The sequence below is a fragment of the Podarcis vaucheri genome (genome assembly GCF_965113315.1).
Source record: "Podarcis vaucheri genome assembly, chromosome: 1".
In the NCBI taxonomy this organism is placed as follows: domain Eukaryota; kingdom Metazoa; phylum Chordata; class Lepidosauria; order Squamata; family Lacertidae; genus Podarcis; species Podarcis vaucheri.
In genome coordinates this window covers 13,199,893-13,216,990 of record NC_138759.1, presented here as the reverse complement: position 1 = coordinate 13,216,990, position 17,098 = coordinate 13,199,893, and the positions used below count along the sequence as shown (strand labels likewise).

At 45.3% G+C, this 17,098-nt stretch overlaps 1 protein-coding gene across 5 annotated transcripts in view; it reads right to left on the bottom strand.

Moving 5' to 3' along the window:
* Window positions 1–4,897: 4,897 nt before the first annotated feature.
* The window catches only part of CEP170B (centrosomal protein 170B), an 80,874-nt gene continuing 68,673 nt past the window's right edge, over window positions 4,898–17,098 (bottom strand). For 4 of the 5 annotated variants that reach the window (XM_082216525.1, XM_082216529.1, XM_082216526.1 and 1 more), the window contains exons 15-20: window positions 14,476–14,514; window positions 10,386–10,529; window positions 8,893–8,981; window positions 7,528–7,621; window positions 6,590–6,641; window positions 4,898–5,398 (exon numbers count right to left, since the gene is read on the bottom strand). In XM_082216525.1, coding sequence (XP_082072651.1) covers window positions 5,160–5,398; window positions 6,590–6,641; window positions 7,528–7,621; window positions 8,893–8,981; window positions 10,386–10,529; window positions 14,476–14,514 — 657 coding nt within the window. In that variant the 3' untranslated portion in view covers window positions 4,898–5,159. The remainder of the gene's footprint in view (window positions 5,399–6,589; window positions 6,642–7,527; window positions 7,622–8,892; window positions 8,982–10,385; window positions 10,530–14,475; window positions 14,515–17,098) is intronic. The other variant, XM_082216528.1, reaches the window with a different exon arrangement.

Here is a 17,098-nt window from a genome sequence, read left to right as displayed (position 1 = left end):
GTAATCTGTAAACGTTTTCTTTAACTCATTGAAGGATGAGTCGGGGGCCATTCACACATTATGGGTTTTAGGTTTACACCTAAGACCTGTTAAGTGCATCCCAAAATAACGAAGTGTGTGTGAGAGGAAAAGAGGAGAATAGGTCTACCATGCTAATACAATCAGTGCACGCTCCCGTGACAAACCTTATTTTGCCTGTAATGTGTGAAGATTCCCTACGCCCCAGCTGATTTGCAGGTCAAGTTTTCTCAGGTTCATCAACACAAGCCAATTCCACTTCCACCCTCCCCCAAATGGACATGTTTGGTCACTGAACCTGTGAACAAAGCTCCAGAATGTATCCTGGGGGTGGAACCCTGCAGGGTGAGTGAATCTCAAACATCTTGGGCTCATCATCTAGGCACATGCCGAATTGTTGGAAGAGAGTGTTTCGAACTTTTGCAAAGACTTTGACCTGGTTAAAAATGGTCCTGCGAATTGCCACTTAATTCAGCTTTGTCGTCATCAACAGCATGAGAGTGAGAGGCTGCATATTATATGCTCAATGCAACCAGGTGTGCTCACTCTCTCGCTCTCAGATATATACATCCATTCCATCATTATGAACAACAAGAATGTAACATGTTAACATACCCAAAATAAAACTCACTCCCCGCCCCCCGCAACATATAGAACCAAGCTCAGTTTCCAGAAAGAATCCTGAGGCAAACTGATACCCACCTCACCACTTAATTTCAACGGGATATGGGCTTTTTATTTCTCTGAAAACTTACGAGCCAAAGATAGATGTTTAGCATAAACATTTGAAGAAGAAAAAAACAGAGCATGACAATACACGTGAAAACAGGAAGGGATCATTGAGCCAATGGATTAATCCCGAGACACTCTAGGAAAGAAAGAAACCACAAAAGTTGACACCCTAAAGTAAATAGGATCTGGACTACTCAAGAAGTATCAGGACAAAGACTTAACAAAGAGTATGCAGCATAAAACTGGGGATTTACGTATGTATATGTCAGAGGGACCCAAAGCTGGACAGAGTTTAGAGTCATAAGGTTTCCTCTTTGGCATAACTACACGTGACAATTTAATACAGCCCAGGCTGCAGGCCCTGTTTTGATTAACCTGTAATGCAATGTGCAGTAGGAAAACAGACTGGATCACCCTTTGCCACCCAGATGCTAGAGTCAAGAGAATATCCACATGTAAATGTAGTACCTGCCTAGCTTGTGTGCACAAAAAAATACCTCACATTTAGACCTGAATAACAGGACCACAGCCCAGATTTATTTATTTTTTAAAAAAAGTTAAACTACAGTGTAGTTTGGGTCTACATCTGTAGACCCTACGAAAGCATTACAACCTATGTGGGAATATCCAAGAAGTTGGCAGATACTATCCTCCTTCCCTAAGGGTGTTCTAAGCTTGTTCAAACTAAGCCTGTGTTAAAAAAAAAAATACAGCATTATATTAAGAGAGAATCACATTTAGACTTGGTGTTGGCAAACACAAGAGTTGTGTTGCATCTCTGTTTGATCATGGGGAAGAACTGGGGAAGTGAAACGATGGTGTGATCCAGCCACCTCCTCTGGGTTTGCTCATTACTTCAAAGTCCTGGAATATATTACTGAATAACTTTATCAAGGGGGAGGCAAAAAAATTTAATAATCTCTCAGCCTAAAAAGCCAAGTGGATACAAACAAGCATTGCCCAGGTTACAGCCTCTTCTCAGCCTCTTGTGGGACAACCCAGTCTGAAGTAGGTGTTTAGGTGAATTTGATGTGCTCCACCATTCCCATGTGGTTTATTGATTTCACAGACAGGAACAATTCGGCTAATCACATGCCGAGATCAACAGTTGGCATCTCCTCAACGTGGCTGGATGCACCCTAAACTGAGTTGGCAAATACCACCCCCCATGTGGAACTGAAGGTCCGATCCACACCATATATTCAAAGCACATGGCTTCTCCCAAAGAATCCTGGGAACTGCAGTTTGATGGGAACCGTACCTCTGGAAAGGCTAAAACTACAGTTCCCAAGAATCTTTGGTGGAAAGCCATGCCCTTTAAATGTATGGTGTGGATTTGACCTAAATAACTGAATGTGTAACTTGCTGGGTCCTTCTGTAAATAGAAAGAGCTTTGGAAACCTTTACTGCTGTGTCTCTACAGCAATGGCAGCATTCTAAGGTACACAACCAACTGATCTAAAAAAGACACGTGCCATAAAACTAAAACCAGTTAGACATCATGGATCTTCCACAAGCCGTTAGAGAAACACGGGGAGGCTGCATATGTTGTTCTCTTGCCAGACCACTTTGCCTCCTGCCATCTTATAGCATTGTTTTAAACAAATTCCATTTAATAGACTAGCCATCTTCTCTACTGAATACAGCCACAACTCTCTTTCCTAACCCCCATCTACAGCAACTGGGGATCATCAGACTAACAGCGCTCCTCCCCCAGAAAATCATTCAGTTTCATTCATTTTCAAAAAGATGGACACGAGATCTACCCCGGCAGCGTTAAGACATTTTGCGTACAATTTCACAGACTTAGGATGAATACATGAAACCTACTGCTTCATAAATAGCTACTGCAGGGCTGTATGTACAGTCCTCTGTATCACTCTGGCAAGTGATGAAGGGAATTTGACTCCACATTTGCACCTTGTCAGGAACCCAACCAGACCGGGGAGTAGTGAAATTCTCCTTGTCAACTGCCAGGGCCATGCAGATAACCTGTTTGTTAACCAAGCAACACAACAAAGTAACCTAGCAAACAGTCGTTAGGATAAAGAGCATTACCTCTTTGCAAATGCCCAAGATGTTCTAACTGCAATTGCTTAGATTTCCTGTCTTCTCTCCTTACCCACATAAGTCTCATAAGAGATGGGGGTTAAGTATACATAACTGGGGGAGAACCCGAGACTACAGAAGTCAGTTCTAAAAAGAATGATCTTTCTACCACCAGAAATCATAGATGGTGCTGGTTTGCATCATTAGGTCCACCTAGCTTAGCCTTCCCCAGCCTTCCAGATGTTTTAGCCTACAACCCTCATCAACCCCCAGGAGTTGTAACACAAAATGTCTGCAGAGCATTGGGTTGGGAAAGGCCAAGCTAGTTCAGTACTGTCTTTTTCACAAGAAAGACGCACGTTCCTTATTTTATTTTTTTAGCTACTTAGGCAAAAGAGGAATATTGTAATAGAAAAAAAATTCACTGGCATCTCAATAAGTGCAGCCCCCTCCCAGTCAGCAAGCACTAATTTGGCAAGTAGGAGTGGGAAATAATGATTTTTTTAAAAATTATTATTATTATTTTAAAAATTGTGTTTTTATTAGCATACACCTCAGAATTGCTGCAAAACTATCCTTGGCCTTATCCGAGATTGTATTGGTGGAAGTATTAAGATCATTTCAATAATACTGTATTTAAAAGCCAGCCACTTCACTCACTTAATTCTTACTAGCCAGAAGGGCTCACATATCTGGATTCAACAGTGACAGGCTGGCCACAGTGCTTGAAGTAAACTGAGGTTTCAGCTGTTTGTGCGTGTTGCAGGAGGAGAGCGAGAGCAATACATTCACCATTACAGTTTGTCCGGATTTGCCAGCTCAAATTCCCCATTCATCTTGGTAGGAATGCTTGACACAACATACAAAATGGGACCAAATAAGGTAACAGAGACAACACGAGGGTGAACTCTGAACCCACCTATAGAAACCCCAGGTGGGATGCTTCTAAGACAGACTCCCGAAATCCACATTCATGCAATCAACGTAAGGCAGTACAAAATTGGAATCTCACCACGATTTGCAGCAACTTTTATTATTGCCAGCCTGCATTTTGGGGTATTGCAGAAGGTGCCGTGCCTGCGATCAGTGATTGACAAGCTGCCAAATGATTGACAAGCTGGCCATTTCCTAGAGCACAAAAGAGTAGCCCAGGGTCTTGCTGGCTCAACAGAGCTGCATGAGACAATCCTCAATTTGCACCCCTCAAGCTCTATGAAGGAGGCCTCCATTTAGCATGCCTCGCAGGGTAAGGAACGAGGAGGCTCAAGACAGGATTCCTGTGAGTGCAAAAAGCAGCTCAACTCTTACACTCTTCAACTTCCTGTGCACGTCAATGAGGTTTAGAAGCACAGGATGGTGAGTTATGATCAAAATCTTAATTGCTCACACATGGAATACTCAATTCTTTAGCGCCTTCAGAATTCTATGCCGTAAACAGGAGACTTTGTGGACTGCATTAAAAACACATTTTGACCACCCGAAAACTTAGTTATGAAACAACTGCCATGAAACAGTACAAATTTGGCAACTTCACTATACAAAATCCTGACCTTGTGACTAATTTGCCGCCTCCTCTGCCCCTGAATTTCTCCCCCCCACCCTCTCTTTTACTGATTACAATAAGGGAATCAAAAATGTGAACTTAATCACTGCCTCTCCATCATCTGTACTCTTTATTACACATTCCCAGAGGAATCGTAAAAGCTGTGTGATTGGAAGCGGAATGATTCAATGTCATCTTGGTTTCCTTTTTGGAGATGTTTGCAAGTTAACTGCTCTTGGATCTCTGAAAGGAAAGAAAAAAAAGACTTCCACAGTGCATTGCTCAGCTGACAAGCGTGGGGGGGGGGAATCAGTTTTGGCTGAACCATTTAACGATTTGTATTTAAAATTAAATATACAGCAACAGCCAGCCAGTGCCCCCAAAAGGTACATTTTCAAAACGGAGCCTCTATACAACTAAAACAGACAGCTATAAACAGGCTAAATACAGTAACATATCAGAGCTTCGGCAGTACAGAGTGAAGAATACGCAAAGCCTGTTTGCTATGGCACATTGGAGAAATTATGCATCACTTGCTTTCTGTTAAAAAAAACAAAAAACCAGAGTCTGCCTCTGTGCTGAGTATGTGCTGTTCCACAGTGCTAGTCCATTTTTTCCCCTTCCAAAAGGCCTATACATAGGCCCGTCACTCATGCTCACACAGCAGTGATTGTACCTTTTCTTTTCCTTTTCTTTTGTGCAATGTGTTAGCAATCTAAACAACTGCTCCACACGGACTTCCCCACAACCACTCGTACACAATACTAACACCACGGCAAATTACATACAAGAGGAAAAGCGACAGAAAACTTTCTTGCTAGATCACGTATTTCTCCCCATCCGGAACAAACGTAGCATCCTGCAGGCTAGCAGAGCCAAAGTTTGATTTCTGCACATAACTTCTCTTCTTGACAGGAGACAACGCCTCCAACATGGACCCGGAAATGTTGTTAGCAGTCCTGATTTTAGCCGCCACAGACTGTGTTGTAGCAGAAGACATTTTGTTATTGGCGAGCACATCCAAGTTTCCACTTGGGTCAATGATGGCATTTATAACTGCAGAAAAGAGGGGGAGAAAGCCAAGTCAGACTTAAGATGGATTTATAGGGCTACACATTCTCATTCCTTTTCTCTCTCTCTCTCTCTCTCTCTCTCTCTCTCTCTCACCACTCAACGCTAACACCCAGTTACTTCACACTTGACGGCTGGCAGTCAAGCAGATCAAAGTCTTCTATTTTATTTTATTTGTTAAGTATTATCTGTTTTATCACATTATTATTATTATTATTATTATTATTATTATTATTATTATTATTCTGTTGGGAGCCACCCAGAGTGGCTGGGGAGGCCCAACCAGATGGGCGGGGTATAAATATCATCATCATCATCATCATCTCCAAAACAATGCCAGGTGATATAAAACCTGGAATGCAGGGAGCTGGGCAGCAGGTGGTGCTATAATAATATAATAATAATTTATTATTTATACCCCGCCTATCTGGCTGGGTTTCCCCAGCCCCTCTGGGCGGCTCCCAACAAAATATTAATGATAATAATAAATAAAAAACATTAAAACATCAGTCATTAAAAACTTCCCTAAGCAGGGCTGCCTTCAGGTGTCTTCTAAAAGTCAGATAGTTGTTTATTTCCTTGACATCTGATGGGAGAGCGTTCCACAGAGTGGACGCCACTTCCGAGAAGGCCCTCTGCCTGGTTCCCTGTAACTTTGCTTCTCGCAGTGAGGGAACCACTAGAAGGCCCTCGGAGCTGGACCTCAGTGTCCCAGTTAAACAATGGGGTGGAGACAGTCCTTCAAGTATACTGGACCGAGGCCATTTAGGCCTTTAAAGGTCAGTACCAACACTTTGAATTATGCTCGGAAACATACATATGTTCTTCTTTCCCTTTTATCTGTGGTTGGATCTACACTCATGGTTTATAATGTTAAGAAAGAGTTAAGGGATGATTTTCAAAAGGTAAGGGTCACATTACGTTTTGCTAAGAAGGTTAATAAAGCTGCAGAACAACCAGGAACCGAGCAGTAAGGGGAACGGCTGTTACAGAGGAATAACAATAAGGTAATAAATGTAATTTTTGCAGTATGCCCTGTAACGTTTCAGAACAGCATAGGCAATATTGCTCTAATGACGTTTAAAAAGGTCAGTGTAGATCCAGCCCAGCTCTTAGTACAATAAACTGCATTTAACGCAAATCAAAGAGAAACAGGGAAGTCAAAATAAGGCAAACCTTCTAGTTGTTTCTGGACTCTGCGGAGCTCCTTCAAAATAGAGCTGATTTCCTAGTAATAAAGAACGATATGTTTAGTAATTCAAACGCTGAAGGGACTGAGAACGCGTTTATTCTATCAGTGAAAGCAATTTCTGTTTAGCTCCAGATCTGTTCAACTTCCCATATTAAAACATAAACTGGGACAAAGTTTCTAAATTTGCCTCTATTTTTTTCTATTTAAAGGTTTTTAAAGTTACGTTTGGTTTTTGAAAGCTTCACCCCACCCGCCCTCTAGTAGTAGTAAAACTCAATATTTTGACCTTACAAATTGTGCAGATATTGCTGCTGACATTTAAGAGCAGCCATGTACCGATACCCTTTCGGAAAAAAAGAAGTGTGAGAAAAGGAGACAAAATTAAGAACCAAAATCTGTAATGAGCCAAGTTTCGAGATTTCCGCTTCAGATGCACATTTCAATGAACATAACAGAAGAAGAGGCTGCCTAGTCCAACATCATATTCTCAGTGGCTGAAAAGATGCTTAGGGGAAGATCTTGAAAGCGACAGCACTTTCTCCAATTGTGATTTCCAGTAACTGATAATCAGAGGCATAATCCTCTTACGAAGTCACTCAAGTTGGTGGTTATTACTACATCTAGTGGAAGCACTTTCCATAATTTAACGATGTGCTCCATTAAGAAATTGCTTTCTTCTGTCTGTCCTGAACTATCCACCATTCAGCTTCGTTTTGCTGGTTGTCCCTGAATTCTCGCATAATTTTATACACCTCTATCATGCCCCCCCCTTGCACTCATTCTAGTTCCCTGCATTCATCTCAACTGTGCCATCAATAAATAAAAGAAGGAAGGTAGGTTTGCGCATGTAAGTCTAAGGGTTGCAGATCGACAAAGACTTCTTGTAAAACCAAGCACACAGTTCAGGGCAGATATTCCCCACCTTGTTTGAGGTCTTTAGAATTGGCACTTCATTTTCAGAGTTAATCTTGGCCTCCATCTCCTCCCATGTCCGCTCAGTATTCTGGAACAGAATTCTGACACACAACATAAGACAATATTTTGTCAAAAAAAGGAACACGCTCAGGAATAATTGTCTCCAATACAGTAATAAACTAGGGTGGAGAACCTGTGGCCCTTTTGGTCTCCACTCTCTCTCTCTTTTATTATGTATTTTATCTTCTTCTTTTGTATTTGTATGTTGTGAATCGCCCTGAGATCTTTGGGTGAAGGATGGTCTACATATTTAATAAATTAAAAATTAAATTCCAAGCTGATGATGGGGGTGATGGGAGTTGTAGTCCAACAACAACTGGACAACCACAGATTCCCCCACCCCTGGCTTATAGATTTCTACCTCCTACAACTGCCTGTCGATGCATTAAGATCATCCTTAGTTACGAGAAAGGAGATTTCAATGAAACATCAGGAAGAGCTTTCTGGTGGTTAAGAGCTGTTCGCCAGTGGAATGGTCTCCCTCGGGAGGTTGTGGACTCTCCTCTTCCTTGGAAGTTTTTATCAGAGGTTGGATGGCCACCTGTCACGTGTGATCTATTGAGATTCCTGCATTGCAGGGGGTTGGACTAGATGACTCTTGGGGTCTCTTCCAATTCTATAATTCTATGATTCTATCAAAGACCGTTCTCTGAGCTCCCCTGCATTCTGAAGTCAGGGGCAATGGGAGGGAGGCAGCAGTTCCAATTTAGGCTTCTAAATGAGCCCACAGAAACTGTATTATAAAGAGAGGGAGGGATTGATATGTATAACGACATGCTACAGTGCACATTCAGAAGGCCTCGAGGAGAATGTGCACATAATATTTCAAGAAGAAGAAGAGGAAGAGGAAGAGGAAGAAGAGGCGGCGGCGGCGGAGGAGTTTGGATTTGATATCCCACTTTATCACTGCCCTAAGGAGTCTCAAAGTGGCTAACAATCTCCTTTCCCTTCCTCCTGCACAACAAACACTCTGTGAGGTGAGTGGGGCTGAGAGACTTCAGAGAAGTGTGACTGGCCCAAGGTCACCCAGCAGCTGCATGTGGAGGATCGGGGAGGCGAACCTGGTTCACCAGATTACGAGTCCACCGCTCTTAACCACCACACCACACTGGCTCTCGAATTGTCCACATTTCTCTGGCAATATACAGTACATTATCTCTAACAGGCCTTGGGAAATGTGCAGATCTTGGCAGGCAAAAACCTTGCTATTTGAATCAGTCATCTCCTCGAGACCAGGAGCCTGAGGTAGCGTGCAACAGGGTTTCTCCACAGCTTCACCACTGTGAAGTTTAGAATGAGGGCATCCACTCACTTCATTTTCTCCGCCAGGTTCTCTGTGTGTTCCCGGATGGTGTGGGATAACTGGGACACTGGATTCAGCATCAAGTTGTCAAAGATTACCTGAAACGCAACACCACAAACAGCAACATTTCGTTCAGCAGAAGCTGGTGTTTATCAGAAGTGATTCTACAACAGGATTAGACCCCTGCGTTTGGAGGATATATTCATGGTGTTTTCCCAAAGGAAACAATGTTTTGTGTTACTGACAACAGAGAAGGGATCAGGTCTTCTTGTAGAACAGCGGTTCTCAACCTGTGAGTCCCCAGATGTTGTTGGACTACAACTCCCATCATCCCTGAGCTCTGGCCTTGCTAGCTAGGGGTGATGGGAGTTGTAGTTCAACAACATCTGGGGACCCACAGGTTGAGAGAGGCTGTTGTAGAACTTCACTGGCAGATTATAACCTGATATGATAAGTGCCAATAGGCTGAATACAAATGGTTGCATGGGAAGCTTGGTGTATACATTTAGAACTTCATAGGATCCTAGCCAATGTACTTTTCCCACACAAGCTGGTTTTAATCTGCTGAAGCAGATGTAAAATCCATGATTTTAAAACAATTAAAAATAATAATCACAAAAGGCTACTGCTCGATCAGCTAAACTGAAACAGGGATAGGAAACCTGTGGCCTTCTAGATTACGCTAGATTGCAACCACCGTGATCCCTGACCACTGGATCATGTTGGCTGGGCTTGATGGTATACCTAAAGGAGCATCTCCACTCCCATCGTTCAGCCCGGACACTGAGGTCCAGCTCTGAGGGCCTTCTGGAGGTTCCCTCACTGTGAGAAGTGAGGTTATAGGGAACCAGGCAGAGGGTCTTCTCGGTAGTGGCACCCGCCCTGTGGAACGCCCTCCCTTCAGATGTCAAGGAAATAAGCAGCTATCTGACATTTAGAAGACATCTGAAGGCAGCCCTGTTTAGGGAAGTTTTTAATGACTGATGTTTTAATGTATTTTTAATCTTTTGTTGGAAGTCGCCCAGAGCGGCTGGGGAAACCCAGCCAGATGGGCGGAGTATAAACAATAAATTATTATTGTTATTATTGTTATTATTGTTGTTGTTATTATTGTTATTATTATTATAGTACAGAATCTAGAAAGTCACAGATTCCCCATTCATGAATTAAAACAAGCTCCTGATAAATAAGGCACAATTCATTTATTTTTGAAGATTTGCTCCCAGATGACTGTCTAATACTAATGTGCTGTTCCCAAATGACTGTCTACAACAGTGGTTGGAAACCTCCAGGTCCATGGGCCTGATTAGAACGCGAGACCTTCCCATTTGCCTGAGCCACGCCCACCTTCCTTACATGCCCTGGGGATCAGCTTGCCTAGAGCTGTGCTCTATGCGACGTCAGGTGACTGACAGGTGGGTGGCCCTGTAACTGCCAGCTTTGACAACCTGGTTTTAAACTATCTGTTGCGTGGCTTGTGAGCACACTTGACAAGAACTTACCTCTTCCCTGTTTCTCATCCTTGTTTTCCTTGTGAGATCCTCTTCTCGGCTGTCATTCATATTTTGGTCATAATCGTGGAATCCCATTGAGCCAGGAGGCACCTTCTGGTAGTTCAGGCTTGCTTCTGGTATGTGCTGCACCAGCTTTGAAATACATAACGAACGATGAGAGAATTTATTGTATATCGCCGTTCGGGACAGAGGAATAAAAGTGTAGGGTAAAGCACATAGATCAGTGATGTCCAAACTTTTTTCAAAGAGGGCCAGATTTGATGAAGTGAAGGGCCATGAGGGCCGACCAAAGTTGACAACCTTTTTTATAGGATAGAAATTGTTCACCTTTTTTATAATTTTACCCCAAAATTATAAAATTATGAGAGTATTTTTGGGATTTTACCCCTGAAAATAAACTGCCACAGGGGATGGATTAAACCATCTGGTGGGCAGGATTAAGCCCCCGAAACAGACTCTGGGCATGCCTGACATAGGTGAACACCCTTCTTCATCTAGGCCGAACTACATGTTACATGTGTCCCAGGGAAATGCCTGGAAATGGCAGCCCCACCTCTACTTCTTTCCCTCTTTAATGCGTACGAACACCCTCCATGTGACCCAATGACATTGCACAGCCCGTTTTCCTGCCCCAGTTTGACAACACCAGCTACAACCACAAGAAAAACTCATAATGTGATGGTGTCCCATCACAGGTTGAGTAGGGAAGAACAGATTATCGATGCAGCGACACTTTCAACAGCATTCCTATGTCATGCGTCTTTTCAGCCTTAGCCATTCCAAAATTTTGAGGCCTTTTCCCAACGCCACCATTAGGTTTAGTCAAAATTTCACTATCAAAATAGCACAAGGCATTCTGCACACCTTTTTCTATTCAGCTCACTGCTCAGTTAACCCGTTTCCCAGGCAGTTCTTACATTTGTTTGCATCTCTCCAGGGATGGAAGGAAAAAATGTGTTCAGTTCGCAATTTAACATGGAGCTACCCAACTCGCCCTTTCCACGCAAATACCCAAAATGTGACAACCAGTCGTTCACCGAATTTTGTGGTGCAACTCTCCCACCAGCAAAAAATGCTTTCTTAAAGAAGTGTACATTGGGGAAAGTGAGGTGACAAAACGGTTCTATCAGTGCATAAGAAAGCATCAAATTGGGGGGGGGAGTGCTTGCAAACAAGAAAGGTGTATATTAGGCAAAACTGCATAGGAAAAATGTGTACATGAGGTGAAAGGGACACAAAAAAGCCTACAAATTTTATTGTGGTTTTTTAAAAAATGCAAACTGATGTGAAAATGGGGATAAATGAATTGACAAACGAGAAACAGAGGGAAACTAAAACAAACAGATATGCACATCCCTACATCGCAGCTGAACTGGGCGAAGCCAGACATGTGGCAGGCAAGCATGCTCCCACTCTGCACATGCTTGCTGTCACGTATTAATGGTACATATCTGCTTAGGTTACTGTGCGCATAAACCCAAGGAACATACAATCCTTACCATTTTTCAAAAAATGCCCTTTGCACTTTCACTGCATTGCAGGGGGTTGGACTGAACGGCCTTTGGGGCCCCTCCCAACTATACAATTTTGTGATGCAGAACATGCAGTTGAGGGAAGGGGGCTGGACCCAGGGACCACGGGCTCTGCCTCCAAATCTCTGCGTGTTGGGTGGGAGGTCTGAACGAGAGGCCTACGTGGGTGCAGTGCCAGGTTCCTCAAAGCAGTTTGGGATCCGTATTGTGCAGGGTTGCCAGCCGTATAGCAGAAACAGATGCACATACAAACAACCGGCTCTACCATTAGGTAGAGCTGCCTCAAGTGGCAGATGCTGGGACCGGTGTGTGTGTGTGAAAGACACAGCTCTGTGACCACACAGTCTGCCCTAATCTTGCCTGTAGAGCAGTGTTTCCCAACCGGTGTTCCGCGGCATAGTGGTGTGCCGCGAGACATTGCCTGGTGTGCCGTGGGAGGGAGGCGGGCGAGTCGGGCGGCGAGAGGCGGGGCGGCGGCAGCGAGGAGAGGCCGCCCAGCGCGGGGCTTTCGCCGTCTGCCTGCCTGGCTACCTGCGTGGCGCTGACGTCACGGGGCTGTAACGTGCCCCACATAGGCACACGCGGGGCGGCGAGCGAGCTCCCTCCCACATCCCATCGCCGGCTCTGCACCAGGCGGTAGAGCTCGGCGAAGTCGCCGCGCTGGAAGGCCAGCAGCGCGCGCGCCTTGGCCAGGCTCTCGCCCGCCTGCGCCTCCAGGCACGGCGCCTCGATCGGGCGGCAGCGAGCCCAGGAAGCGGCCCAGCCAGCCGGGGTCGCCCGCCTGCAGCAGCGCCTCGCACACGCACGAGACCTGCTCCGCCGAGAAGCGCGGCGAGCGCGGAGGATCGGGCGCGGCGGAGGCCAGCCCCGCGCTTGGAGAGGACGCAGCAGCCGTCGCCAAACCCGATCCACCTCCTCGTGCTCCGCCGCCGTCCTCTGGCTCTCGGCCGGGAGGAGCCTGCGGCGACAGGGCGGGCGCCGAAGTTGGCAGACGTTGGCGCGCCTCCTCGGCAGCGCCTTCGTCCTCCTCCTGCTGCCTCTGCTCTCCTCCGGCGGCGGGGGCGCGTCGCCCTCCACGGCCGGGGGGCTCGGCGGGGCCCGCGGGGAAGGAGGCCATGTTCGCGGCGCGCGGGATCGCGGCCCCCTCGCCCGCCTCCGGCCCGCTCCCCTCCCCCTGCGCGCTGCCCTAGCCATGCGGGTCTCCTCCCCCTGCGCCGCCGTCCCCTTTCCACATCCTAGGAGCTGCGGTCCGCCTTCCGCCCCCGGGCCGCGGCGCAGCTCCCAGCCCGGGCTGGCCTCCGCCTCCTGGGACGCGCGCCCACCCCCGCGGCCCCCCAAACTTCGGAGCAACTCTCCAGACGCTTCTCCCCCACCTCGGTCTTCCTCCTTTCCACTTCTCTTCCCCCCTTCCTTCCCTCTTTCTTTCTCTTTCTCTCCCACCCGCCTTTCCTTCTATTAACTTTCCTTCCCATGTAAAACAGTCCCTGCAAATAAAAACCTAGCATATTTGGAAGAGGGATGCTAGCCTAACCATTACCTTCTATGCTGTTACTATTTTTTTTTTTTTACATAAGTAAAAAGTGACCTTTCACCATCTGGCATGGTGGTGTGCCTCGAGATTTTTTTCATGAAGCAAGTGTGCCTTTGCCCAAAAAAGGTTGGGAAACACTGCTGTAGAGCTTAGGTGCAGCAATGGACACTGTCTGGTCCCCAGCGCTGAAGTACCGTATTGGCCTGAATATAAGCCGCACTTTTTCCCCCAAATTCCAATCGTGAACAGTTGAAGTGCGGCTTATATTTGCCCGCCTACCACTCCCAAGCCTCCCCCAAGCCGCCAAATTGTAAAGGTGTGGCTTATTTGCAAGTGCAGCTTATATTCGGGCCAATATGGTAATACAATTCAGCTGTCAGTCCAGGCAGCTTCTCTATATGAAAATTGTCCTTTGTTTCATGCAGTGAAATGGCTTGAAGTAGCCCGGGATATACAGTTATATGCATGCAGGTTTTCAGTTCAGAACTTCCACCAAACAAGCAGAAATTGGGGCAGGGGGTGGCACGTTTTCTTTCAGAATGGGGCTATCAAGTTCACTCCACCTTCCACAAACCAGTGTTCTGAAAAGCCCAATAATGAAAGGGAAAAGATATCACAGGCCTGGCATAGGTGAACAGAACTCTAAGTGCATACATGCCATGTAGATGTTGTGTCAAACATACTCGGGTCACGGGTGGGGAAAGTTGGGGCAGGAGCGAGGAGGAATAATCGGCTCCCGATTGCATCTTTTCCTAATTGAACTTCATCTTTAATAAATGTATAACATAACCAGATCAAAGAAATGCAATTAATGCAATGCTAGAAAATGCAGGGAAGGAAAACAAAGGCAGAGAACGGTGATGCCATAAAGATTAGCCAAATAATAATAATTTTTTCAATTAAAAATAACCCTACATCCCATATTAATTTAAATGAGGTTTTTTGTTGTTGTTTTTTAAAAAAGCAACTTTAAGAGCGCTTTGAAAAGTAGAAATAAGTGGGATGGAAAATGCACCTGAGATGGAATTGCTGCCCGCAAAGATGAATGAGCAATCTGCATTTAAAAAAAAGAAAAGAAAAAGAAGAGATAGAAAGAGAGAGATCAATGTTGATCATAAGAGCAACAGAATCTGCACACACATATACAGAGAGGGTGAGCCAAAAGGCAAAAGTACAGAATAATGTAACTGAGAAAGCAAATGGCAAATCAAAGAAGCGGCAATGTTATCATAGAAAGTTCAAACATAACATTCAAGCATGCAAAACGGCCTCCTATTGAGTTAGGATCCATGTTGTCCAGAATTGTCTGTTCTGATTGGCAGAACTGATGGCGGCTCCTTCCCAGCCCTGGTACCCAAGATCCTTTTAACAGGAAATGACACTATGGTGAGTCAAGACTTACTAACCAAGGTATTCTCCGGGGGGGGGGGGGACCATCATGAATGTGTGTAGATTAAGGTACCCTTCTGAAAAATTATGGAAAATATAAAATTGTGCAAGATATGGCTTTAAGATGGCAGAGACTCTTGGTTGCTTTTTAAAGAGCTGTGTTTAGACACCAAAACTGGACTGGAGCACAGAGAGAGGCACTCAGCAGGTGTCCCAAAGCAACAGAGAAAAGCCCTTGAAGTGCTGCTAAAATCTTAAACTGAGCATCTTTTAAGGACACTGTAGGGTGATCTTTGGACTTGGGGTGGGAGTCAAGCCTGCAGGCTGCTGGACAGCAACTAGTGTTAAGGGAGGGAGGGACAAAACTCCCCAAGTAGACTGACAGCATCAGCCACGACCTCCTGTCTCCGGGTTGGTGATGGGAAGGAGGCAGCCTTTATTCTGGGCGGGGGGTGTCCCCCTTTCAGGTCCCAGGGTGAAATCCAAACCCACTTTGTGCCAGGCTGGGGAGGCTGGATTGCACAGAGGCACTCCACTGGCATAAAGTTCCCCATTATGCCCACCAAATGTGCAGGAGGAGGGGGCATTGCTGTTGGCAGGTTCCCTGCTGCTGGGGGCAGCCAGCCAAAAGCCCCAACATGGGGGTGCAGAGTGGCTGAGCTGGCCCCACCCACCATCACAGGATGGCATTGGGTTCAATCCAGACCCAATTGCTGCACCATCTCCATTAGTTGGGGTTAGGATTGCACCTATAGCTCAAACAAACAAACAAACAAAACGTTCAGGTAGGGGTTATCATATTTTAACGGTGTTTTCCTTTGAACTTTAACATCTTAGTTCTCCAGCCTTTCCAGCAGGTATCCTTATTTATAGAAACAAGATCAAGTCCCATAGTTTACAGACCACCACATGCATCTAGGCCAAGCTTGCTTGTATGAGAGTGGCAGCTACAGGGTTTCTGTTCCACCTATAAATCACTGCTATTTCAACCAGATTTTAAAGGTGGGAAAGTACAGCAGGTCTACAAAACACCACACACACACACAAAGACTTCTCTATACTAATCTATTTCTATTAATATTTTACTTACAGGCAATAAAAAGTCCATATGGAACTGAGAGATAAGAGGGAGAATGGTTATTTGGCAGCTTCAAACGACAAGATCTGCAAGTAAGTAATTTAATAACCCAACGTTACCCATTCTCTGTTGGGAAAGTATCAGCCTCCCAACTGAGTGCCCCGGGCTCTGCCTTGGTAAATCATAATATACAACCACCAGATGAACATAACGACAGAACTAAGGCCTTTCCAAGTGGTTTACAGTAGGGGTTCTAAGTCCAGTGTGAGGAGACCAAGACACTACATATACATGGATGATTATATTTCTACCCTAAGGTCATTGAGCGGGCTTCATGGCTGAGTGGAGATTCGAACTCTCGTCTCCTGGGTCCTAGCCCAACCCTCTAACCACTGCACTGTGCCAGCTGTATTATTAATTAGCTAAACTTTTCCTGTCTTTGCTTTCAGAGGTGCTGAGTTGGATTTGTTGGCAGTACCCTTGAATAGCTATTGTTGCTAAAAGAGGAATTGCTCTTCTCAAAACTGCCTTGGCAGAACAGGCTCCTCCTGCTCAGGAACTGAAGGGGGCAACCATCGGACGGAGGTCTCAAACTAGAGAGATGCAGGGCCATGCAAATGAAAGAGATTTCAGTTGCAAAGCAATCACGTTTAATACCTCCCGGTTAACCATGTCCTCTGGGCAGTCCAGAAATTGCATTTCATTGAATTTAAATACCATCACGAAAACAATCAATATAAAAGCAGCACCTACATAAAATGAGCAAAAACCAGCGAACAAGGCAGCATAAGATCAATGCAACAACACTAACAACCGACCAGGGGAAAAACAAAGTAGTTGTAAGAACTAAAAAAATGAAAAGGTCTCCCCACTATCACTGAAAATTCCCAATGCAAACTCCAGGGCCAACCTCTCTGGGGAGAGCATTCCAGGAACAAGGCACCACCACTGAGAAGGCCCTATCCCTAGTATCCATCCAGCTCACTTCACTAGGTGGGGGAACCTGGAAAAAGAGTCTCCAGTGAGGATCTTATAGTCCGGGCAGGTATGTACAGGGGAGGCGATCCTTCTGGTATCCTGACCTCAAGCCATTTAGGGCTTTAGACATTAATCCTTGTACTCTGAATTGGCTAGAAGCCATTGAAGGTGATGAAACATTGATGTAATGTCC